General features: G+C 36.2%; 1 protein-coding gene across 1 annotated transcript in view; it reads right to left on the minus strand.

The window, feature by feature from the left end:
• Positions 1-5,977: 5,977 nt before the first annotated feature.
• LOC127856140 (uncharacterized) overlaps positions 5,978-26,011 on the minus strand; it is a 48,933-nt gene continuing 28,899 nt past the window's right edge. The window contains exons 22-40 of the mRNA XM_052392200.1: positions 22,486-22,593; positions 21,219-21,357; positions 20,395-20,537; positions 20,133-20,292; positions 19,567-19,642; positions 19,117-19,225; positions 17,832-18,041; positions 16,858-16,962; positions 16,507-16,578; positions 15,982-16,150; positions 13,679-13,840; positions 13,110-13,305; positions 11,754-11,894; positions 11,375-11,498; positions 10,858-10,926; positions 9,895-10,057; positions 9,043-9,153; positions 8,464-8,555; positions 5,978-7,297 (exon numbers count right to left, since the gene is read on the minus strand). Of these exons, the coding sequence (XP_052248160.1) occupies positions 6,815-7,297; positions 8,464-8,555; positions 9,043-9,153; positions 9,895-10,057; positions 10,858-10,926; positions 11,375-11,498; positions 11,754-11,894; positions 13,110-13,305; positions 13,679-13,840; positions 15,982-16,150; positions 16,507-16,578; positions 16,858-16,962; positions 17,832-18,041; positions 19,117-19,225; positions 19,567-19,642; positions 20,133-20,292; positions 20,395-20,537; positions 21,219-21,357; positions 22,486-22,593 (2,832 nt within the window). The 3' untranslated portion in view covers positions 5,978-6,814. The remainder of the gene's footprint in view (positions 7,298-8,463; positions 8,556-9,042; positions 9,154-9,894; positions 10,058-10,857; positions 10,927-11,374; positions 11,499-11,753; positions 11,895-13,109; positions 13,306-13,678; positions 13,841-15,981; positions 16,151-16,506; positions 16,579-16,857; positions 16,963-17,831; positions 18,042-19,116; positions 19,226-19,566; positions 19,643-20,132; positions 20,293-20,394; positions 20,538-21,218; positions 21,358-22,485; positions 22,594-26,011) is intronic.

Here is a 26,011-nt window from a genome sequence, read left to right on the forward strand (position 1 = left end):
TTTTCGCGATATATCATATTGAATGTCGCGCGTCGTATCGTGCGTCGAGAAAATGTCGATTGTCGCGCTCGAAGGTCGACACACGACATTCAAGCGACATTCAAGCGACATTCAAGCGCCGCACGATACGACGCGCGACAATTCAGTCGACAGTCAAGATTTTCTGCGATATTTTTTTTCTAAAACCCAGCGCGATATGCGACACTCAAATCTTGATTGTCACACGATTGTTGCGCGTCGTATCGTGCGTCGAGAGAATGTCGCTTGAATGTCGTGCGTCGACCTCGAAGGTCGACGCGCGACACTCAACTTGGCCCTTTTCGGATTCCGTAATAAACCGCTGTGAACCCCGCCGATTCTGCGACCTGATATAACATGCGTTGTTACATTTTCCCCCAGTTGTGAGCTGTAACGGGAAATGCAAGTGTGCAGCATTTTTAAAGGCGTATTCTCACTCATTATTAAAGAATTGAAATATGAATGACATTTTTGACAACGCACTGGCCTCAAGTTTTGCTTTCGATGTGTTGTCGTTTTGTCGAGTATATAGCTTAAAATTACACTATGCTTTTGCTATGTCCCAAACGGGATTTGAGCGAGTAATACTTTCGTTTTGTTATAAAATGTGTGAAGAACCGATAAAAAGTACCCTAGCAAACACAGAAGCCTAAATCCATCGAAAGTAACATGACAAAGCCATATTCATTTGCGTCCAATTACTACTGCAACAGATAAAGGAAAGGATCGAATATCATACGTGCAAGAGTAACAAAAATAAAGTGTTGAAAAACAATATAGACGAAGCGCAAAAGTGAAAACTTTAGACTGCATCGATTTATTGGAGCTTTTTTTATGCAGCACATTTATAAAAACAATGTAATGATTCTTTTTTTCGGGTGTAGTTAAATGCCTCCTCACAAATGGAATGTTCCGTTTATTATTTAATGCAACTAGGAAAATAAGGTTAATCCGTATAAAAATGCGCGTTTTGACCTCAACAATGTGTTTAAAGGTTTGAAATGTACAGAAAAAAAAGAAGGGGAACTATTCGGTATAAATGATTACCAAGTGTGACGAACGTTGACCTCTACACGTCAGGACAAGTTACGTCGCGCAAAACAAAGTGTTCTGCATGCTTACAAAGATTTTTACAACTTCATTCCTACCTCCATCAGGACTTTGCATGTATTGTAAAAAAAATTCCCCCGTTTATAAAATGATTGTTAAAATATGCGTAATAACGACATGTTGCATCGGGACCAAGAGTGTGGCAAACTCCAGTTTTCAGTAGATTTTGAATAAATAATAATTGTTACACAACACCAGCAACATTTAAAAAATATATATAAACATGACGGTACATTAAATATCACTATCTTCTATTTCACCGTGAAGTATTTCTGTATCATAATTTCCTCTGGATAACTGTTCAATTTAATTGTCAAGTTTTTATCACGATTTTCCCCTTCCTTGCGCACCTGATGTTGTTGTCCTTTATTCGTCGCACCAGGTCTCCTCTCCTTTCCTCAAAGTTAACAGTTGCACCATGCATAGTTGGGTACTTCATCCTCAACAAGATAATACAGGACAGTCAGACTAATTGTTGGTTGAATGTGTTTCATCGTTGTTAGAAGTGCCCGAAATGACAGAATCAAAATGATTGAACCAAATTTAAGGAAACAAAAATCTTAAATAAATTTAAGTATGATTTTCCTTATCATAAACATTAAACAACATGAGATCTTGAGACCAAAATCCGAAATGGTCTTTTAAAAGTAGTCATAGCTATTGATAACCGGTAGTTTTGAAGTCCATACGCGTTTCGAAGGTGCTAACTAACGCTGGGACACAATTCCCCATTACAGAATAATGGCGATGTCACTGTAAAGGGGCTGTGCTTCTTAAAATATAATGGAACCGATTTGCAACATCGCAAGCATTCAGATTTTAGATTGTGGTAATTTAACCTAACTCATGTTTTGAAGAATCATACAATTTGCAGTAAAAATGCGATTATTTATTATACGCGTGACATTAAAAATGTATTAAATATACAAGGACTAATTTTCACGTCCTTTGTTGTACCCAGGTCGCAACACACGACCTATATCACTCTCGACTGTAGCCAGTTTTATTAAACAAATCCTTAAAATTGTAATGTTACGAGCCAGAGATTGAATGCAACATTACAGTAAAGCAAGTTTCGCTTCTTTGTGACACTGTCGGTAGGTTATTTTAACTGTTATGGTATGGAAACTCATGTCATATTCCAATCCAATACTTCTCAGACAGTGCTCGTCAGAGTTGACAGAGCTGACTCGTACAGAAAACTTGCTTAGCACTGCGTGTCTTAGCACCTTGCACCAGATATAATCTAGCAAAATTGGCATTGGTATCACTCGTGATGCAGATCCGAGAATGTCTGGATTCTGTTTACAGCCAAACTTGGCATATAACAAAACTATGTTAAAATATAGCTAGAACACTTCTTATTGGGCCACAGCAGCAGCACACTGCAATATCAACTTATCAAGGCGATGTAAGTCGTCGATTTCAACGAAGAAATACCGTATAGTCTTCAAACAAACCTCCTCATTTTTGCCTCTGAAATTGTGCAAGCTTTTGCAAAGCTGAAAAGGTTTTTAAATATTGCACAAACATTTGATATCGTTATGAGATGCGTCGATAAGCATATTCTAATAACATTTCGTAATGTTTCATAGAGAGGCTTATGTCGTTCGTTTATTTAACGTCAACCAACTGTTGCATTTAGGTTTTATGCGACTCTTTACTTGTATTTAATTAGTAACATTACGCAAATATTCGTTACATGTCGTAATAGTTCGTAAATATTCGCAAAGACTCGTTATGCGATCGTTTCCGATCGACTGATATGTTAAATTATACAAATAAGCTGATGTTAAATCAAAATCTTGCACCCTAAATAAATCCAGTTGATGAACGCTTAACGAAAAAGTTTTGATATACTATTGTATTAAAACGCATAATAACAAATATTGGAAGAAATTTGTCTTAATGAACAAAACTTATCAAGGTGAAGCAAAATGCCACAATCGAATTCACGCTAACACCACCAAATTGAACGGCGTACAATTAATAATATTGGAACGAATTGTTCTAGAGCGCATTTCGCCATTATACGCAAGTTGACGCCGACGTTGTTTCTTCTGTGTTTGAAAAAGGCGTTAGAACCTCGTACAACTGTGAATGTTTCAATAATACTAACGCGGAAAGGCTTAAGTAGACTTTTTTTAAATTTATGTTTCAACAATATTATGAAACAAAACTTGTTAACCATAAGCATTCATTCGGATTCCCCAGCAAGTCCTTTATTACTATTAAGATTTATTCGAGTCTATTTTCCAATGCACTTGACTCAATTACCATAAACAAGTATGATTACAAGTACATTTTAGCTGACGTCAACCTTATCTTTCCGATTTGATAGTTCATGCTTCAGCTGTGTCACAATTTAACCGCTTATTGAAATTAATATATGTTTATTAGGCAATAATGAATAAATGACACATTTATGGTACTCATTGTGCAATTTCAAAACGGGAGCCAACGAGTTTCTTAGTGCACAAATATATATTTCTACGTGAATAACTTTTTCATATGGGGAAATGAATCAAATTAAAAAAAAAACGTTCAAATAAAAATTAAGGCGTATGCAAATCTCGTGGCTGTCGCTATTCATAATGAGGCTTGACGGACTGTATATATTTTGACCCCAGAGAGAGCTTCACGGTCATTTCTCAACGCGCTAGCGACACAACGTCGTGGCATTTGTTGTTATTACGGCGTCACCGTCATCATTGGGCAATTAACGCGAGCTGCGGTAGTTGAACACTCAGTAGGCCTATAGAAGCTGAACGTATTGCTGCGCTTCTGCTGCGAGTCGATCTGCCAATTGTCGTTGCAATAATGATAATGAAAATAGCTCTTGGATGCCTGACAGTTGCGTGTTTGCTGGGAATGATAGCAGGAGATGCAGTTGGTAAGTTTCATAAATAATAATTAATTGGCGTATATATTAACCTAATTAATGTTGTTGTACTTATTTCACAATAAATTATTTCGACAACCTTTCAAAGTTCAGTGTTAAATAGCTTATCGGTAATGATTATATACATATATTAAACGAGAAAGAAAGTGCTGTTCATTTGAAAATGCCAGTAACGCATAGAGGAAACAGGCAGTGGATCAGAACGAACGCAAAATGTACAACGAAAAAAAGAAAAAGAAAAAAAATCTTCAATTCTCTTTTAACAAACATATTTTTCTTAAGACAATGCGAAATATGTGAAAAGCAGAACTAATTTAAATAAAATCTTTTTGGTTAATGCATACATCGCGCTTCATATCAAATTGCTTATGTGCTTCATAATTTATATTAAGTAAATGTAGATCGATTGGTTCGTATTTACGAATCAAATCAGCGAAGCATATATCTTGACATGTGTTTCCAGTGATTTAATGATATGTTTATTAGTTTGCTTATGTTAAATTTAAGATAGACAATGCTAAATTACCACAAACGTGTGTTTTGTTTTGGCGTTCGCGTACTTAATTAATAGTAACGGATTGAAGAAAGAATGGCCCGAGACAATACCACAAGGCTCGGCGATGTCGCGATTATGGTTTTGTACAATCACAAACGTAAACTTTGGATACTATATCATCAATCGGGCTACCTTTAACTTAATAAGTCATAGCGCGTATATTTCACTGTTCTGTGTTATATTTAATAGAATAATGCCGTTGATCTCAAACGTTCTACTAGTATTTCATATACCAAAAGTTAAATAAAACATGCTTTTTTGTCGCACATACCTTATTTATAATGTAAACTGAACCAATTCCTAACAAATAAGAATACACAATGTTGTTAGAATACATTGCATATGCCCTTCGCCTGAATGGCTTGTATCATGCAGTAAATAAAATTAATGACACACATGACACAGAAAAACACACTGATTAAAACCGCTTCAAATGATCGAGTGTGTACCTGTTCCGTTGCATGTCTTTACCTAGAATAGAACTTATCGGTGATTTCATATACTTCCTCATTTGTGCTTGCAGGCAACATCCAATTGTTATCGATCTGTGGGCAACTTCCGGCTGAGTGGAAGCGCGTCTGCTACCTCTGGGTGCTAGATCGGATGGGTTACGATGTTCCACTGCCCAGCGGCCTGCAGATGCCCAGCTTCCTGGAAAACCTCCTCTTCACCTAAGAAAGCATTATCATAGATAGACGCCATGTGTCGTGTGTTCAAGGCGCAGCTTTCGAAGGACATCACTTTCATATTTTTATATATGCGGAACGTTTGTTTTTGAGGACATTGTGTTTTTTTTAATCTTGAGTTATTGTTATCTGGAGACATAAAATTCATCTGAAGGCAATGGCAGCATCGAAGTAATATATTTTCATGTCAGTAAAACGCAAGGCAAAACACTTGCGTCGGAGCGTAACTATTACAATTGGAACCAACGATGATATAAAATGATAGCAAACGAATTACAAGTTAATTAAATAACAAGAACAGTTTATGGTTTAACGTTTATAAAGCTTAAAACTAAAAACGTGTATAAAGTTAATGAGTAGTTATGGTTGGTACGAAAGTATCCCGACGATAATAACATATATTACATGGCAAACATTGTCGATAATTCGCTGACAATTTAAAAGCTAACTTGTCATTAAATTGTGTTCATCTGTCGACCAAGATTGACCGTATACTACCATATACTGCTAAGCAATTTAGTTGGCCTTTTCTTCCCTTCGTTTTTTATTGTTTTATAATAAGTTCAAAAAATAAAAAAATGTAACTATTATGCATCGCTTATGTTTTTTATTATAACGTAAATTATAATTACTTGATTTGTTTCAATGTAATTGGCGAAACAACACACATGTGACCATCAAATAATGAAAACAAACGTCTTCAAATAAGTATTATGACATTGTATTTATAACAAAAATGCATTCCATCGAGAAAGCAGAAAAACATTGATTTGGGACAATAATGCGAACTGGATGTTTTAAATTAATATACTTCACATTTAAGATAGTACGTGCTTTTTGGACTGAGCAATTTTATTTCGGAAAACGTATTTTCATTTTTTTAACTTAAATTTTTACATCGCACAATACCACGAAACGTGGCTTGCATAATCCCATAAACGACGTGGCAATTGTAAAAAACACATACTGTAGACGGACAGTTTAACATGAATACATTATTTTGCTGGGCAGTTTCTCAAGGACGCTCTATAAGCCTAATCTGAGACAAAACGCCAGACACTTGTAATGAATTATTTTTTTTTTACAGTTGTGCTATTATTTTGACTCCTGTAAATATATGAGTGCACATGCATATTAATGCAGATCATTCATTTTATTAGGCACAATATTGATTGCGTTTTCTCGCAAGCTCTGTTTAATATTTTAGACTGTACAAAGAAACAAATAATACATCATTTTTTTACATTAAACATTTATACAAGATGCAGTATATTATTATTGATTCATGCAATGACTCATGTAAGGAAGGAAATAAAAAAAATAAATCAGATAATAATCAGAAGCAATATGCGTGTTTAAACTCTTCGTGTCACAAAATACATTATTTGCTCGGTAAACAATTAAGGCACACTCATATCAAGTATAATGTTATGAAATGCAAATGCATTATGTATCTAGATGTATGTACAACTCGACCATATAACACCGCTCATTAATGTACAGCTATAAACATTCAGCGGGCTCAACACAGATTGTTAAACATTACATGATTGCAATAAGGGTATTCTCTAAGCAATCTACAGACATCTTCTTCACTTCCGGCGTCCTGTCGATTTCACTGTCCTCGCACACAGTTTCAAGAGTATCGACGAAGTCTTGGACATGACTGACCACCTGGTGGTCTGCAATTGCGCCGTTAATGCGTTCAATCAACCCACTCTTGACAATTCCATTGGAGTTGAGAGCAACCTTCACATCGTTGTGAATATCCCCAGTTATGCTTGTATCGTGTACAGTAACGTGATCGTCCGATACGACTTCGTACGTATCTTCCGACATTCTCTCCGCCTCGATGCCGGAGTCGGCGATGCTTATCTTGCTGTTGCCGTGCCACTCTCGGCCGAACTCGTCAACGTCATCCGCGTCTAAGCGCGATGCCGTTCTCACACGATAGTAATCAGTCTCGCCTACTGTCGTTGAATCCTTCATGCCTGTTATCCAATAGGTATTCATGATTCCTTTGCCCTGTAAAAAAGGCATGTGCTTTGCAAAGCAAGAACTTTGTCACAAACATGAGTGCCCATGGCTTTGTTCCGTGGCACATAATTCAGGAAAGAGTCAGTGACTCTCATGACATGCATATCTTCAGTTGTGTTGCGAAAACATGTTTCATTTAGTTACATTTAAAAATTTGACTGGCCTAATCTTTAATATACTTTAAAATGAGCTAGATTTTGGAAAAAAACTTAATATGGGGGTAAAATTCCTTTTAAAAAATACAACATTTACCGTTATTATTTGAACGAAAAGTATTATTGGTGGATACATTTTCTGTGTTAGTTGAACCTTCGGTTTTTTTTTTCAAAAGTTATTGAGTTTCGGATGAAAACTTCACACAAATATGTTCATGTATATGGTATACCGGTATTAGATAAAATGTGTTTACGATCGCATACTTGTACCATTAATGAGTTAGAAATTAAAACAAAGGCTTTACTTAATTAAAACTATAATTTCGTTCATTTTCTGGTACCACTTAGTATGATTGTTATTTCAAATAATTTATAAATCAATGTTTATCTGTTTGGAAAACAATTAATACCACGATCGTGTAAACTCGCTTTAGTGACTATCTGAATAGTTTATATTCAGGTTATATTACACTAATTCAATATCCCATAGGGTCCTATTATAAAACTGCCAACTTTCAAAGCATTTTTCTTGTATCTCCTATATATCAAATTTTGCAAGACCGGTATCATTTTAAAGATAAATCTGTCCTCTTTCAATAAACGCACCCCAAACAGTCATCTTTCAACGTAATCCCCAATAAAATGCGCCAAAATGTTGCAGACACACACAGGATGCAGGAAATAATCAGAAAAAGCATGTGTGCGATCGCTTAATTGCTTTTTATACCGAATAGAAAAGGAACTCTTTAGAAATAGGCACTACTTTCATGGACCACGGAGGGATACAAAATGATTTAGTGTAATGTAACCTTCACCCTTTTAACCATCTATGAGTACAGAACGTTTAATCTGACAATATTCATTGAATACTTTAAAGAATGATTTTGATAGTTTAAATGAATATCAGCCATTGCATGAAATGATGATAATCGATAAATCAGAACAAAACAACAAGAAACTTTATTAATGAAAATACAGTTAAAATCAATAAAAGCACACCTTAATGGCCATTTGGCCCCTGTTTTCCACCTCAAACTGGGGGAATTGCTTCAGCGCATGTGCTGTTTGCTCACTGATGTGGATTTTCAGAGCTACCAGGTAAAAATGTAATTGACCCGCATAATTCGAAAATGGGCCTTATGCCATATGCGTCCAGCTAAGCTCTAGCCCAGTTTGTGCATTCGCACAGACTTGTCAGGAGCTTCGATGTCCGCTTTAAAGTGACATGCATTTTTTTACATTTCATTGGCGGACAATGTAGCTCCCGAAAGACAACGCGGATGCGCAGGATGGTCTGGAGCTTCGTTTGCCAAATATGGCATAAGACCTATTTTTGCACAACGCGGCTCACATGATTTAAATATCCATCGATGTAAGCGATACTGTATAATGTTAGTTAAACTTTATGTTTATTGTTTTACACGTAAAGTTTAAACTTGTTTTTATACACGATTTTACGTTATATCATACATATCGTTTAAGAAAATACATAAACCGTGATAGCAAATAAAATGTCTTGAGGAATACTAAATACTCATGTTATCGTTTAGCGTTGAAGAATTCATTAAAGCAACATACGTAAGCCGTTGGACTCCATCCTGGACGCCGTGTTGACCGTGTCTCCGAACAAGCAGTACCTTGGCATGACAAGCCCTATCACACCCGCGACCACCGGGCCCGTGTGTAACCCTAGGGGCGTGGATAAATATAGTCAGTCAAGAGCAATGATGTTTAACCTTGTTTCCAGTGAAAATGCATAGCCAGAGTCCCGTCCTTTAGTAAACAAACATTTAACTTAATATTAACATTTCAATATTGCACGCATGTGAGTAATGTAAGACAGATCTGATCACGTTTTACTCGATATGCCGTCACTTTCTTTTATCGAACTTAACGCGTGCGATGTAATGTAAATATAATGCATTGATATACCAATGCTAACCCAACATGACATGATTGAATGACGAAGACAAAAACACACGTTTGCATGGTTGTTCTATTGTGAATCGTACAGTTATGCTGCCGTTCACTAATATTAATCAAAGTACAATAAAGAGATTTTGAGAACGTATACTTCCTATCATAATGAAAATAAGCTCAAACACATATTAACGCGATTGATTATACATGCAAAAGCTTTAACTAGTTTTCATGTTCGATGTATGATACGCGCTTCGAGAAAACTGGGCAAAATGCATGCGCGTAAAGTGTCGTCCCAGATTAGCCTGTGCCGTGCGCACAAGCTACTTAAGGACGACACTTTCCGCTTTTATAACATTCAACGTTTCAATTAAGTCTCTTCTTAGCAAAAATCCAATTAAGGCGGAGAGTGTCGTCCCTGATTAGCCTGTGCGGACTGCACAGGCTAATCTGGGACGACACTTTACGCACATGCCCAGTTTTCTCAAAACGCGACTCATATGTAACTACCGATCCGTATCTGGAGCTGCCTCTCTGGCTTGTGCGGGATAGTGAAGTTCAGCACGTTGCGCAGGATGCGGATGGCGACGCTGGCAATCTCTCGAACGTGCACGCTGCCGTTACGTTGCGGAAGGCCACTCACCACCATGTACGCGTCCCCTATTGTCTCCACCTTTGGGTCAGATTTAAGCGAATTAGAAAATAACTGATGTTCTGAGGTATGAGTTTGAAGTTAAAACCGTTGAAATTTACTCGTTTCTTGATATTATAGTTCGAACATGCTACGCAAAGGCGATCGTTAACGTTAGTAGCACAGGCACGTATAGATACCGCTTGTTTTACACGATTTTTCGTACAAATGAAATTGCTTTAGATCCCTTGGGTGGTTATAAAATCGGTCGTATTTTGCATGTATAATGCCAGTGATATAAATGAAGGTTATGCGCGGAAGTCTACACATGTAAATCAACAAACGTGTAAGATTCAAGAATATTTCATTTGCATCATATTAAAATTTGTTTTACACATATCGTATTGAAAAAGCAATATGGTAATTAAATATCCATTAATATATAGCGATTAAATACGGACACGTATAAACGCTCATCATGCACGTGTATCGGTTACCTTGTATACATCATATGGGTTACCTTGTGTACATCATATGGGTTACCTTGTATATATCATATGGGTTACCTTGTATACATCCAATGGGTTACCTTGTATACATCATATGGGTTACCTTGTATACATCATATGGGTTACCTTGTATACATCATATTGATTACCTTGTATACATCCAATGGGTTACCTTGTATACATCATATGGGTTTCCTTGTATACATCATATGGGTTACATTGTATACATCATATGGGTTACCTTGTATACATCATATGGGTTACATTGTATACATCATATGGGTTACCTTGTAAACATCATATGGGTTACCTTGTATACATCATATGGGTTACCTTGTATACATCATATGGGTTGATGGATTCATCAAAGAGCGTGTAGAGAGCGTTAAGCAGGTTCACAATCTATAAGCAAACGAATTAATGCATTCGATTCTGAAGTAAAATTGTGCATATTATTATATATTCATTCATTATGCAGAAAAAAACGGAGCATCTGTTGTTTTATTTTAAAGGTTTATAATTTATTTGCGTTCGTATAACGTCATTCATTATTTTGTATAACATTGTTATGTAGTTAAAAACTATTGTATTGCATTGTATTTCATAATTATTTTTATATTTGAATTATATTCTTGATTAAAAAAAGAAATTCAATGAACACAAATTACACAAGAACTAATCAGCGAGTGTTGTAGGAATAGCTTAAATGTCCGTTGATACCGCTAACTAATGATTAAATGATAAATATCATTTTTAATTATTAATTGACCGTCAGTAAGTGCACCAATTACAATTTGATGAAATGTCTGGATTCATGTGTGTTGGCATGTGTGCATGCCAATTCGTATACCTCCATGGGTGTGCTCTCATTCGCAAGGTTTGTGAACTGTACTATGTCGGAAAGATAAATGGTCACTGAATCAAACGCCTCGGCTAAAAACGCCTTGCCGAATTTCAGGTCATCCGCAACTTTCCTGTAATAATATTGTAAGGTCACGTTTTTTTTTTTAATAAAAGAGTATCGGGTTTAAAGTATAAATTAAATATGTGTTAAACCTTATATATTATATATATATATTTTCAAAGTAGATCTAACACAATTCTGTTTGAGAGAGTCACAAACAGCAATCTCTTTAAATTATTAACATAACAATGACATAACAATGACCAAGGCACCATGTGGTTTTCGTCTGCACTTTACTTCAAAATAACCAATAATGATGCCCTACTTGGGCAACATCCGGTAGAGGAGCGCGTCCGTCTTTCGCTTCTCGTCCTGGAGCTGTTCGGTGCGCTCCGCCACGATCTCCTCGAGATTGTTCGTGTACTTCTCCATCATCGCCATCATGTTGTCAACCATGCTCGCCTTCCTGTCAAAGCACCGACAGATCGTTAAGAGACGTACATGGGATGCGTTATTTTTTTTTACAAACGTAGTAATATATGTGATATATGTGATTTCCAATCATGCTGACCCATTCAAAATGCTTTCCGAATCACATTCATTATCAATTATAAATAATTATAATTGAAAGATGACTTTCGAACACAAATGGGTCGCCTCTGTTTTACCAATATATGCCTAGTGGACTCTCCCATCCTTCTAAATTGGATCAAGTTATTTCCAAAATTTGGGATGTCTGGCATATTTATTTCTATATTTAGAATATTTCTTACAGAAATTCCTTTTTAAAAGCAAACAGCGTAGAACCAGACGAGACGCCGCATCATGCGGCGTCTCATCTGGGTCTACGCTGTTTGCCAAGGCCTTTTTTTCTATACGCTATGCATACATGGGTTGAACCTACGGATTGTATGGGGTGAAAGGCGCAAACCAATATGCGGATTTGTTTTAAATACTTAATTGACTTCAGCTTTTTCAACATTTTATGTTAAAACCAAAACTGATTCCTTAAAACTAGTCTTTACTAGACACATATGGGCAATGCTATGTGAAAATGGGGGTTTATTGCATGTGCGTAAATTGTTGTTCCAGATTATCCTTTGCAATCCGCACAGGTAAATCAGGGACGACACTTCCCGCTTTTCTGATATCTTTCGTTTCAATATGGTCTCTTCTAGGCAAAAGTCAAGTAAAGTCGGCAAGTGTCGTTCCTGATTAGCCTGTGCGAACTGCACAGGTTAATCTGGGACGACACTTTACGCACATGCATCAAACCCAATTTTCACAGAGCACGGCTCATATGTTTGCTTAACTCAAAACTGACCAAGTTTCAACCTATTCAATAAAACTATTAGAATTGAATTTGATGACATGCCATATGCATATGAGTCGTGTTCTGGGAAAACTGGGCATAATGCATGCGCGTAAAGTGTCGACCCAGATTAGCCTGTGCAGTCCGCACAGGCTAATAAGGGACGACACTTTCCGCCTGAATTGGATTTTTGCTAAGAAGAGACTTCATTTAAACGAAAAATGTCATAAAAGCGGAAAGTGTCGTCCCTGATGAGCCTGTGTGGACTGCACAGGCTTATCTGAGACGACACTTTACGCACATGCATTGCGCTCAGTTTTATCAGAACACGACTCATATGCAGCTTTTGGTCACTCTGTAAGTACCTACTTGAAAGGGTTGATTCTGTTCAGTGTCCGGATTATTTGTTTCAATGGCGGCCTCATTTCCTCCTTCTCCGCCCAGCATTTCTTTATGAGGGACCGCGTGTTGGCCACGAGATTCTCTGTGTCGTTTAACACAAGGGTTATTTCCGGTCGATATGTGATCAAAGTAGAAACGGGAAGCGAAACTTTCTTTATGATCTCTGAAGTAGACAGACCGATCTAGATATCACGGCGGGCCTATTACATACTAATATACATGTACAAATCGTTATATATATATATATATATATATATATATATATATATATATATATATATATATATATATATATATATATATATATATATATATATATATATATATATATATATATGACATTTAAATAATTACAATCGTGCAGAATATAAGTTCTACTTGTGTCCGGTTTGGTTAAATGAAAAAGTTACAATAAGTAAGGCATCATATTTTAAAAGTTAAGCATGGCATATTCCAAGTAATGTACGGTATTAACATTGCGACTGCTACGAACTTTATTGAAGACAGGTTGGGAAGAAATGCAATATTGACCTAACCTTTAGGCGAAAGTGTCATTGTTTCTAGGCTGTAAGGTTCATTTCTACACACGAGCTCTTTGAATATAATGCCCAGTGAATATATATCAGCCGCAACCGAGTCCTCCGCCGGCTCGTTACGCAGTATCTTTCGCAGCTTTTCTGGTGCGGTCCAAAATAGACCTGTAATATTTTAGACACCGGGTTTGACGTACGCAAAGCGGATATAACACAAACATGCAACCATTAACACAAAAATAGATATATTATGCTTCTCAATTCATTTAAAACACAGAACATGTGTTAGAGTGTTCTGATTTAATCTTTTTTCCCAGCACGTGCATACATTATTACGCTTTATTTTTACACGGATTAGAAGTTACCCAATTCTGTCTTTACACACACATAACTGATCGCCGTGAAGTTGTTAATATGGTGAAAGCCATTCGATCACCACTAAAGAAGCGTTCTTTAAATTCATCCCAAAGACATCCAGGGCTGGTTTAAAGTGATATTATGGGCATCTAACAGTTTATAGGTGTTTATCGCAACCGTTGTTTATTTTGTGTATTTTCACTTCATATACACTTATATTTGTTAATGCAGCATCAACATACTAAAACAATATCCCGGAAAGAGACAAATAATGCATTTGAATATCAACCGTACTTTCGTTTGACAACTGATCATGCATACACGATGTGATACTATATTTAGTTTTAGTGCAGATTCGTTCATACGACACAAAGACACAATTTTGTTTTACGGATCATTTCGGCTTACAGGACTCACCAGTCACGTAAAATATCGAATATAAAATATATTTTTATAAACAACTGGTAGCAAGATGAGTTGCAGATAATTGGTCAGTAACCACATTTTAACTAACTCTTTTGACCTGTTAATTCTTTTCAGCTCAATTCAACAGTGAAAAATGCCCATAATATCACTTTAAGTGAGGAATTTGACTAGATAGAACTTTAATGAGTCTTAGGCGTTCGACGCTATTAAGCTTAAGTTAATATGTCTGAAGTTAAAGGGGCCTTTTCACAGATTTTGGCATATTTTTAAGTTTGTCATTAAATGCTTTATATTGATATATGTAAACATTGGATCTTAAAAGCTCCAGTAAAAATCAAGAATAAAATTTAAAAAAGGAAAAAAAAGTAGCCGGTACTAGGGCTCGAACCAGTGACCGCCGGAGTCCCGGAGTTAGTCTAACGTACAAACGCATAAGCCCTCTCGGCTATTCCGCCGAGGATACACAGTTGATGTTTTTTTATACCTTATATAAGCAATCTTCGTAGTTTCGTAAGTTTAAACGCCAACAACATTACTCTCCAAATTATTCAATCGTTTCGCGTTGCAACGCTTTATAATTTTTAGGTTTTCAAATCGTCAAAAGATACATATAATGGCTTTATTGGACTATGGTTAATGTTCAGTTATACTGTTTCCTCACTAATATCATAACTAAAACGAAAATTTGCGAATCTGAAACAACTTTTTTCAATTTTGTCGATTTATCAAACCGTGAAAAGATCCCTTTAATGCTGTCAATGAATATGAAAATCGCGAGAGCTGTTACTTAAAAAGTTACTTACGATAATTTAAGCTTTCAATCCGTTTAATTAAGGCATACATATATTTAATTCGTCAAGCAACAAGATTATCAAATTTATGTAACATATGAACACTATTTAAGCATATCTTTTCTTTTTAAAAGATTCAAAGTTTTTACAATCCTCTACATAACTAACTGGATCCAAAAGTGAATGGTTATTGGCTTTCCTTGCCGACAGATGCTTATCAACTCAGACAATAATAAATGAGTCGATGGAAAATATACATATGCATGTATAGTATTATATGTATGTAAGGAATTTGTTGAAGTTTTCGTGATCTTGTTTTCAAGTCCTTTGAAATATCGTTGATATTGCTTTTCCTGTTGAAATGTTAAACAGGTAAATATGGCTGTTATTCTATTACCACAAATCATTTTGTTTGCAGAATGCATTTCAAATTCACAAATAACATTTCCCATTAATGTTCAGTCAAGTGCATTCTAAAAATACCAGTCTTTGGTATTGTCGTATTAAAGATTTAACACCAAATTAAATGTATGACCTTATTTTTACATTTGGAAATCAACACAAGTAGACATTCATGGTAAAGTACAGTAAAGTGAACAGATCACAAAGGAACAAACGCAGAATAACTATTTATGCTTAATGAATACGCGTCTTAAATTATTTTCCTTGTTCATACGTTATTAAATAAAACTGATCCCCCACCCAACCCCCTGATTTGTGCGCCCATCATACGTGAGTAGTACACGACGTCTCCGAGGTAGTCTGCGGTCTCCCGAATGTGCCGCAACTTCTGCAGGTTGAAGTCCGTTAGCTTGCACACCCAGCGGCTGTCAATGACGCAGTTGGAGCTCTTTAGGTTACCGTGGTACTTTATTACACTTTTGTGTATGTACTCCAAGCCCTGCTTTACAGAAAGGTCTCATTATTAATTTGATAATATATATATATATATATATATATATATATATATATATATATATATATATATATATATATATATATATATATATATATAATGAGAAACGCACAAAATTACAGTTTGTTTCGCTAAAAGTCAACACAATACGGTTTGGGTGAGATAACTGTAGATATACGGACCAAAACATTTCAAAAAATGTGTAATTCCGTTAAAACTATTTAAGGTTGTTGGAGAGAATACAAATAAATGTTGCCGTCATCATTTTTTAAATGCTATCTAATATAAGTGCGCATGTACACATTGTTAATACATTTAATTAAAACATCAGAATTGAATACCTGACATATATCATTCGCAATCGAGAGCTTAAACATGGTGTCAAGATTGATATTTTCATTCTTGATGACATCCTGAAAAATAAATTTTGCGATTAAGACCTAATTTATTTAAACATTTCTCTAAGGTAATAGCAAAAAAGGAAACACAAATTACGCTTTATATACATAGAAAACCAATGTGAAGTGTTACTGATAGTGACGCTATAATGTGAGCGTTGGTAAACCTATTACCCATTGTAAAATTATCTATTGCATATCCTTTAAGCGCGTTGACCTTGCCACCACTGTGCTATCACACAGAGTAAATGTGATTCAGCTTAGGAGACCTTTCTAAAGAGAAACTATTCGAACCTGGACGCTTCCTTTGCTGCAGAACTCCCAGACGATGCACACCTTCTCTGGCTCCGTGCACACTCCTATGAACGCCGTGACGTTCATGTGTTTCATCGAACTCAACTGAAAATGCGTTCATTCCTATCCATCACATTGTGTCGCGTTCGGGAAAACTGGGCATAATGCATGTGCGTAAAGTGTCGTCCCAGTTTAGCCTGAGCAGTCCGCACAGGCTAATCGGGGACGACACTTTCCGCTTAAGCTAGATTTTCGGTAAGGAGGGACTTCCTTGAAACTAAAAATACCATAAAGGCGAAAAGTGTCGTCCCTGATTAGACTGTGCGGACTGCACAGGCTAATCTGGGACAACACTTTACGCACATGCATTATGCCCAGTTTTCTCAAAATGCGTTCATACCTATCCATCACATTCTTTGACAATTGGAGGGATTTATGACACTCATTATAAAGGTTACGGTTTATTAAAATAAATTACAGTCCGCGATAAAACATGCAGCATTTAATTATAATATTTATGATAATTATTTAATTAAAATTAAGATCACTTAATAGTTAATTTTGACTAGAGTACATTCAGGTCATCGTAATAAATAATAAAACACAATAATATCATGCGTTTATAGAAAATGTAAGACACAAATAATTGCAAAGATATATCAGTTGAACTAAACAATAAATAAACAATAAAACTCAGAATTCAAAATAAGACAATTTGTGCGTATATTTGTTATATATAAGTTTAATATAGAAATAATTCTGTAAATCTTAAACATACTGCATGTGGTTTACATCGGCCACTGCAAATTCTTAGACTTTCAACAAAGACATGCAAAAATTCTAAATGTAAATTTTCGAAGCGATAAATTATACTTTCATGTATATTCCAACTCCCCGAATACTTATTTTATAGTTTTTGTGTATACGTGTATGCAAATTAAGCAATGTCTGAACCACAGACGCTGTTTACGCACGTTTTTCATAAGCAGCATAAAGTTGCGGTCGATGTTGACTTTCTTCTTCCTGCTCTTCTTCACCGCCACAGTAACGCCCTGACACTCGGCCACATTGGTCAGCACGTGCGCATGGTGGTCGCTATGGTGACGCACAAGCGACATGATGCGACTGCTCGAGCTTACCACGCTTTCGATACTTGATGTGCTTCTTAGGCGATGAATTCGTCGCTGTTCAGAACAGTAATTAAATGGCAATACATTTAGTTGCGTTCTTGTTTCGATTATATTTGACGGCAATGTTAAAGGGATGTTTTCACGGTTTGGTAAATTGACAAAATTGAAAAAAGTTGTTTCAGATTCGCAAAATTTTGTTTTGGTTATGATATTTGTGAGGAAACAGTATTACTGGACATTTACCATAGTCCAATATAGCCATTTTATGTATCTTTTGACGATTTGAAAACCCAACAAGATATGTGTTTGTCAGAAACACTATGTCCCCCTTTGCGCTGCTTTGAAGCTATATATTTGACCTTTGACCTTGAAGGATGACCTTGACCTTGACCTTTCACCACTGAAAATGTGCAGCTTTATGAGATACATATGCATGCCAAATATCAAGTTGCTATCTTCAATATTGCAAAAGTTATTGCAAATGTTAAAGTTGGCACAAACCAACCAACAGACCAACAGACCAACCAACCAAACAACAGACAGGGCAAAAACAATATGTCCCCCCACTATAGTGGTGGGGGACATAAAAATTATAAAGCGTTGCAACGCGAAACGATTGAATAATTTGGAGAGTTCTGTTGTTGTCGTTTGAATTTACGAAACTACGAAGATTGCTTATACAAGGTATTAAAACTTAACCTGAGTATTCCCGGCGGAGTAGCCGAGAGGGCTATTAAAATGCGGTTTTACTTCAGACTAACTCCGGGACTCCGGGGGTCACTGGTTCGAGCCCTGGTACCGGCTACTTTTTTTTCCTTTTTTTAAATTTTATTCTTGATTTTTTACTGGAGCTTTTAAGATCCAATGTTTACATTTATCAATATAAAGCATTTAATGACAAACTTAAAAATATGCCAAAATCTGTGAAAAGGCCCCTTTAAAAACCATGCAATAAAGAATTGAATGCGCTCAAAATACTATTAAAAAGAATGAAAACGTTAATTCGTTGCACAAACAGTGTATGGTTTGATACAAAATGCACAATCACATTCATTTGAGCTCACATGGAATAAGCTCATATTTCCTCTACTATCATTAACGCTAATGCAACATGCGTACGCTTAACTACCTTTGGTCCTGTTTGCGAACCCCGTTGGTCTTCTTTAGGAACATACCGCAGATCACTGGAGTTGATCTTCCAGGCTGTGTTTTTTAAGTCCTGCTCCTTTCTCCACCACCTATGAAAAACGTTCATTGTATACAATGTTTACTGATCCATTCCTTCAACGACCTCACACAATATTAATCATCGTTTTTCTCACTATATGTCAACACAGCTCTAAAAATACGTTATTTTCTGTTATATAATCGACCACGTTTAATATATTTCATAATGGCATTCACGAAACATGCGTAAAAGATGCTCGATTGAAAAAATAAAACGATTGTTTGAAATATATACTACGCACATTTGTTTGCACAATGTACGATTGCTTAAATATGTATACCGACTGATGTTCGAAATGGGAAAACCAATTCCAAGTTTTGTTTGATTCTGCCTCGCTATGCGTGCACGTACCTGTACACAAAGAACGCTGCAAACACAAGTATGAGAACTGCAGCACAAATAACACTTATGGTAACTTCGTAAGAATCTGAAAATATAATAATTTAGGTTTCTCCACACGTGTATGCATACATTATCATAAAACTATAAATCACACGAATTATCTTGTATTCAGTATGGGTTTGCTGGGTCACTTTCATGAATCTTCACATTCGCAATAGTCTTTGTTCTAAATATGCCGCATCGTTTGGGTAAAACGTAGAAATACATATAACAGCTATACATATATACTCATACAAATATAAGATTACCCTTCCCAAGAGGCTTGCAGTCACCTATGTTTACATGTGTATATAAAATATGCTAGACCATTTTTCAAAAAGACCAAAAGCGTAATCAATAAATGAACGATGTTATTATTTTGACCTGATGACTGTACGATTACAGCGAAGTTCAATTTCTTGAAATCTTTTAAAGTAAAGTTTTGAATGCAATTCAAACAATTGAAACGCAATAATTGCACTCGTGTTAATAGAACAAAATAATATTTTTAAGAGCACCTAATGTATACCACCTACTTGACTGGCTTGCTATAATCGGTGGCGAAGGTGGACATTTCTCATTGAGTAGGCCGCACTCGGGCATATCCGGCGGGAAGTATTCGATCTTCGTTCCATTCGCCAGCAAGGCAGACGATTCTCGACCGTTACCCCAGCGAATAGGCGTGTTGTCATGTTGCTGAAATATATACGATAAACTGTTTATATTGTAAAACTTGAGTGTTTTATAATAATAATCGAGCACATGTACTTCTATTTAAGTCTTGTTTATTTCTACTACCATTTCCAACTCCCCAGCACTGCTGCTGCGGTAGTACAGATATGTGACCACGTGGAAGCTCCCGTTTGCGTCCATGTCTAACACAAAAAATGCCGGCATTCGGTCTTTCCTAGAATTGCTTATCAGTACAGATCCAGTCAAACCTAGAAACATAAAACACGAAACATGTATCTCAATATATATGAGCCGCGCTCTGTTAATACCGGGCTTAATGTATGGGCGTAAAATACATGTATAGTCCCAGGTAAGCTTAAGCAGTCCACACAGGGTAATCAGGGACGAGACTATCCGATTGTATGAAATTTTATGTACAAAGAATTTATTTTTCAAAATACAGTCCAGTATAGGCATTATGTGCCTTGATAGGCCTTAAGCGGACTGCACATGCATATCTGGGACGATACTTTACGCATATGCATGAAATCCGGTTTTCCGAGAGCGCGACAAATATTATTTATTGTGAATTTCTATTTAAGACAATGTATTATTTGATTTTGAACAAATATGTGCAACACACACTCAATCACACGCGAAACTTTCAAATATTGGCATCTCCTTTTTGTTTTAGTTCATTGGCTGGTCTTGCTAAAGACATGATATTGTTTGAAAATAAACTCATCATAACTTGAGCACAAAAGTTCGTTTTGAAATTGATAAATATCTTTAAGAAGTGGCGTCACCTATAATTCTTTCTAGTAATTATTCGTTCGTTTTATACAGATTTCAAATATGAAATATCTATCCAGCATTTTGTATAAAAACGGATATGCATCTTGAATGCGAACACTGCCATTAGATTGACATGGTTACAACTTTGTAATCACCCTGAAAGCCGATCTGGTTATGAAAGATTGTCTGCGTGAGGTCATTGCCGCTGCTGGTCCTGTTCTGCGTCAGACTCTGGTTCAGTACCTTGGCGTACAGATACACTGCGTCGTACAGGTATACGGCGTACTCGTCGGGCTAAAGACAAGACATTAAATTTGAACGGTTAGAAAAATGTCGGATCAGTTTGGGGACTTCGTATTACAAACGCGCGGTTGCACTTTACGGAAAATACTTATTTGTTTTAAAAGATCATGATACCTAAAGAAAACTCTCACAAATGAGCGGGCTCTCCACTAAATATCCCATTAAAATGGTGAACTATTTAAAAAGACATCATTAAAAATGTTAACTGGGTCGCGCTTTATTCTCCCAATACAGATCTTAAAAAGTCACGTGGTATTGGCACCGTGTCAAAACCTTACTTGTTGACTATGTTGCGTTATGATGCCACGTTTGAAATGTGCAAAGAACGCAAAGAAAACATAACTAAAAGGCGAATTGAACAAAAAACGGTTATAGTGCCTCATTCGTTCGAGTGCGGGAAAAAATTTGGTTTTATCAGTCTGGTTTTGCAAATTTCTATTGTAGAGACCGTAAAGCTAGCAATAGTACACTGTTGACAATGACAGACCGCGACGCAGCACATATTGGAGAAATACTTAAGGAATGACAGAGAGTGTATATTGTATGTGTAAAAGTCATTATGTCGGTTCTGTAGATTTGAACGAATGAAATAAATATCATAACAAAAACACGAATACCATTACTTGTTTTGTTACTGATTTACACTCAAAATACACGATTTAAGACTTTTCTGAATTGCCTTGCTTGTACATCCTGCTGATGTATTTGCAATACAAGAACACGAAAACCAGAAATTTCGAGCAAGCATGTGATATATGTGCGTGAATGAACTATCTTCAAAATGTAAACTATATGTAATAACGTATAAATGAATATCAACATAACCAATTTGAAACTGTTTCAGTCAGTCAATAAATACAAGTTTGTAGATGGTTTTTATATTTTTACAATCTTGATATGAATATCTATTCTTCAGCTTACCTTAAAGATTTTTTGCGATAAACTTTATTTGCCAAAGCGATGAAGACGCAAAAAATAAGCACATACGGCCAACGTTTTATTCAATTTAGACACGTCGAAATAAGATTAAAAATTTGAACAATAACTTTTTCTTTGCGATCGCCAGCTTTTAAAATGCTTGTTTTTTATGGTTAATCATATTAAATATGTTTAGCTTACCACTGGCAATGGTCTGGGCATGTCTGTCTTGCTGTAGAGGTGGTTATACGAGGAGAGGGCGTAGCCGTACCACTTGCTCTCCGGCTCTGTCCTCTGACTCAGTGTGAACTGCCCACAAATAGAGAGAGGAGAGAATGTTTTAAACCCCGAAAACTCCTAAGTAATGTGCGAGGTTAGTGTCATGGATTGTTGGATTGTTATTGACACAGAACATTCATCGTAAGTCGTCGCACAAAAAATAAGAACATATTGTTTATTATCAAAACTATTCTATAGACGAACTGTCTTTAAAAAGAAAACGGGTTTTGATATTATAGAGACGGTGGATAAAAATCATATTATTCCAGACGTATGTAATTTGATCTAGTGATTTGTAACATCATATTTTTCTTATCTCGTAAATTGCAACGTGGGTATTTATTGTAGGTGAATAAAATAACATGAATACATTTCGAATTACAATTATATAAACACATTGAAACTAAAGCTGCATCAGGAGAGAAACCTTATTGTAAAACATGGTCTTTTATTTATGGCAGGGTACTTTTGATAAACGGTACTACACAGCGCAAACGCACTGGAAACACAACACAGATACAAAAGAAACAGGCAAAATGAATAAACTAAGCCTCATTCTGGGAAACGGGGCTTAATGCTAGTTGTAAATTATCGTCCCATCTACGCATGTGCTACTAGCAAAGGGACGCCACTTTCCACCGTAGTATATTTTCGTTGAGAAGAGACTTTATATAAACGAAAAAATCCATAAAAATGGCTTAAAATATCATTGATCGACTAGCACATACTTAAGAAGTTATAAAGGTGCCATTATAGCCTTTAGAAATAATAAAAAAACAATACGATTGAATTGTTTACACACACACACACACTAAGTCATGCGTTCAACTATAAAAAAGAATTTGTCGTTTATCAAATGGTTTGGTATTACTCGACATCTAGAATTAATTAAAGTGTTCGTTATCATTTTAAACAAGTAATATCAATTGCATACAACACTCATAGTAAATATGAGTTCGACCAATTAAGGTTATGTTGCAAAAATATCTGAAATTTAGTGTTTAATTCAGAATTTCTCAAAGAATGACACGTATTCTCCACATGGTGAATTATTTGTTTTTAATTATTTTTTGAAATAATGATGTTACAAGCTAGACAAATGAAATTTCCAAAACAAAATTAAAATCGAGTGATTAGTTACAGCTTATCTGATCTTTCACTAATAACTTTGACATTGGCTGATGAGCTGGGGAGACGGTTGTAACAAATGACACGTCATCTCCTTATTTCAAACGTGCATTTTAATAATAAATTTAAGGTACGGGCAAGCTGTTTTATAGCCGAATCCGAAATATGGCCCCAAAGTGTAACCTTAACAATTGAGGTAGAGAGAAGTGTGTTGCATGGGACAGGTTGTTCCCTCAATTTATTATATACCTGTTGAATGCTTTTAACAAAATACAGGTTGTATCAATCGTTGAAATAAAAAAAAAACGTATTACGCTACTCGCGCTTTCCAATTCCGTATTACCATACTAGCCGGACTACTTTCTTCGATCCATTTAATGACGTCACATAACGCGCACCGAAAATAGGAAACCCCCATATTACGCAATATATTACGTAGTACATCGTGTGACGTCATTTCTGTGACGAAATACAATAGTTTTATTTAAACTCTCTGGAATTTAAGGACAGACAGTCGGACGTGGTGTTTTTTAACAGTAAACTATTTGTTTAAAACGAACGAATGCAGAACGTTTTTCAGAGTGTGTGTTTATCATGCATCAATATAAATTTAGATAGGAATACAATAAGATTTGTGGTTAAAAATAAGTTTCGATAGAGACATTGATGAATAGAAGTGGAAGTGCATATCGTTTCAACGCTTTTGTTATAAACATCGAATCAAAGTTATCAACTTAGTTGTTATAAACATTGGATTAACGATGTCATTTAAGTAAGCGTGTCGGAATCCTGTGTTTTCCCTGTTCAAATGTTTACACGGTAATTTACATAAACTGTATTCATACGCGTCTTAAATAAACTATGGCGTACCGTTGAAGTCATTGTTTTGTCAGTTTTGTTAAAGCAAAAATACAATTGTTTACTGTTTTCGCAAGTTGTGTATATAATAAAAGGAATATTACGCTAGCCAATTGTTCCAAGAGTTTGTATTCAGTCTCGTGGCTTGTGTTATTTCGCATCACACTCGAGGCTTCGCCTCTCGTGTGATACGTCATCACACAAGCCACTCGACTGAATACAGACTCCTGGAACAATTGACTATCGTAATATTCCGTATGTATTTATTTGTATCAAGTGGTCCGCGGTCGACGACATATGCCCTTTCCCCTAAAGGGCTTTGAACTAGTGACCCCAATTTCAATAGGGGTCATTTACAGTCCAAGGCCAATGCGCATGAGAAGTATCAAGCCAATCGGTCATTTCGTTGATGGGTTATTGATCGGAGACAATTTTCACACTTATTGTGCCAGTGACCTTGACCTTTGACCTAGTTACCCCAATTTGGATAGGGGTCATCTACTGCCCGTGGCCAATGCGCATGGGAAGTATAAAACCAATCGGTCGATTCGTTGACGAGTTATTAATCAGAAACACTTTTCCCACTTATTGTGCCAGTGACCATGACTTTTGACCTAGTGACCCCCATTTTAATAGGGTTCATCTACTGTATAAGGCCAATTCACATGAGACGTATCAAGCCAATCGGTTCTTCAGTTATTGATCGGAAACGATTTCACACTAAGTGTGTAACAGTGACCTTGACCTTTAACCTAGTGACCCAAATTTTAATAGGGCTCATCTTCTGTCCAAGGCCAATGCACATGGGAAGTATCAAGCCAATCGGCGAATCAGTTGACAAGTTATTGATGGGAAACGATTTCACACTTAGTGTGTAACAGTGTCCCTGACCTTTGACCTAGTGACCCCAATTTCAAAAGGGGTCATTTACTGTACAAGGCCAATGCACATGGGGAGTATCAAGCCAATCGGTGAATCAGTTGACTGGTTATTGATCGGAAAGGATTTTACTCTTAATGTGTAACAGTAACCTTGACCCTTGACATAGTGACTCCAATTTCAATAGGGGTCATCTACTTTCCAAGGCCAATGCACATGTGAAGTCAATCGGTCAATTGGTTGACGACTTATTGATCAGAAACGATTGTCACACTTAGTCTGATAGTGACCTTTACCTTTGACCTAGTGACTACAATTTCAATAGGGGTCATCTACTGTCTAATGCCACTGCACATGTGAAGTATAAAGCCATTCGGTCAATTCTTTGACGAGTTTTTGATCGGAAACCACTTAGTGTGATAGTGACCTTGATCTTTGACCTAGTGACCTCAATTTCAATAGTGGTCAACTTCTGTCCAAGGCAATCGGTAAATTCGTGGACGAGTCATTGATCGGAAACGAACTGGTCTACCGACCGGCAAACATACGGCAAAACAATATACCCCTTCTTCTTCGAAGAGGG

Source organism: Dreissena polymorpha, chromosome 1, assembly GCF_020536995.1.
Source record: "Dreissena polymorpha isolate Duluth1 chromosome 1, UMN_Dpol_1.0, whole genome shotgun sequence".
NCBI lineage: Eukaryota > Metazoa > Mollusca > Bivalvia > Myida > Dreissenidae > Dreissena > Dreissena polymorpha.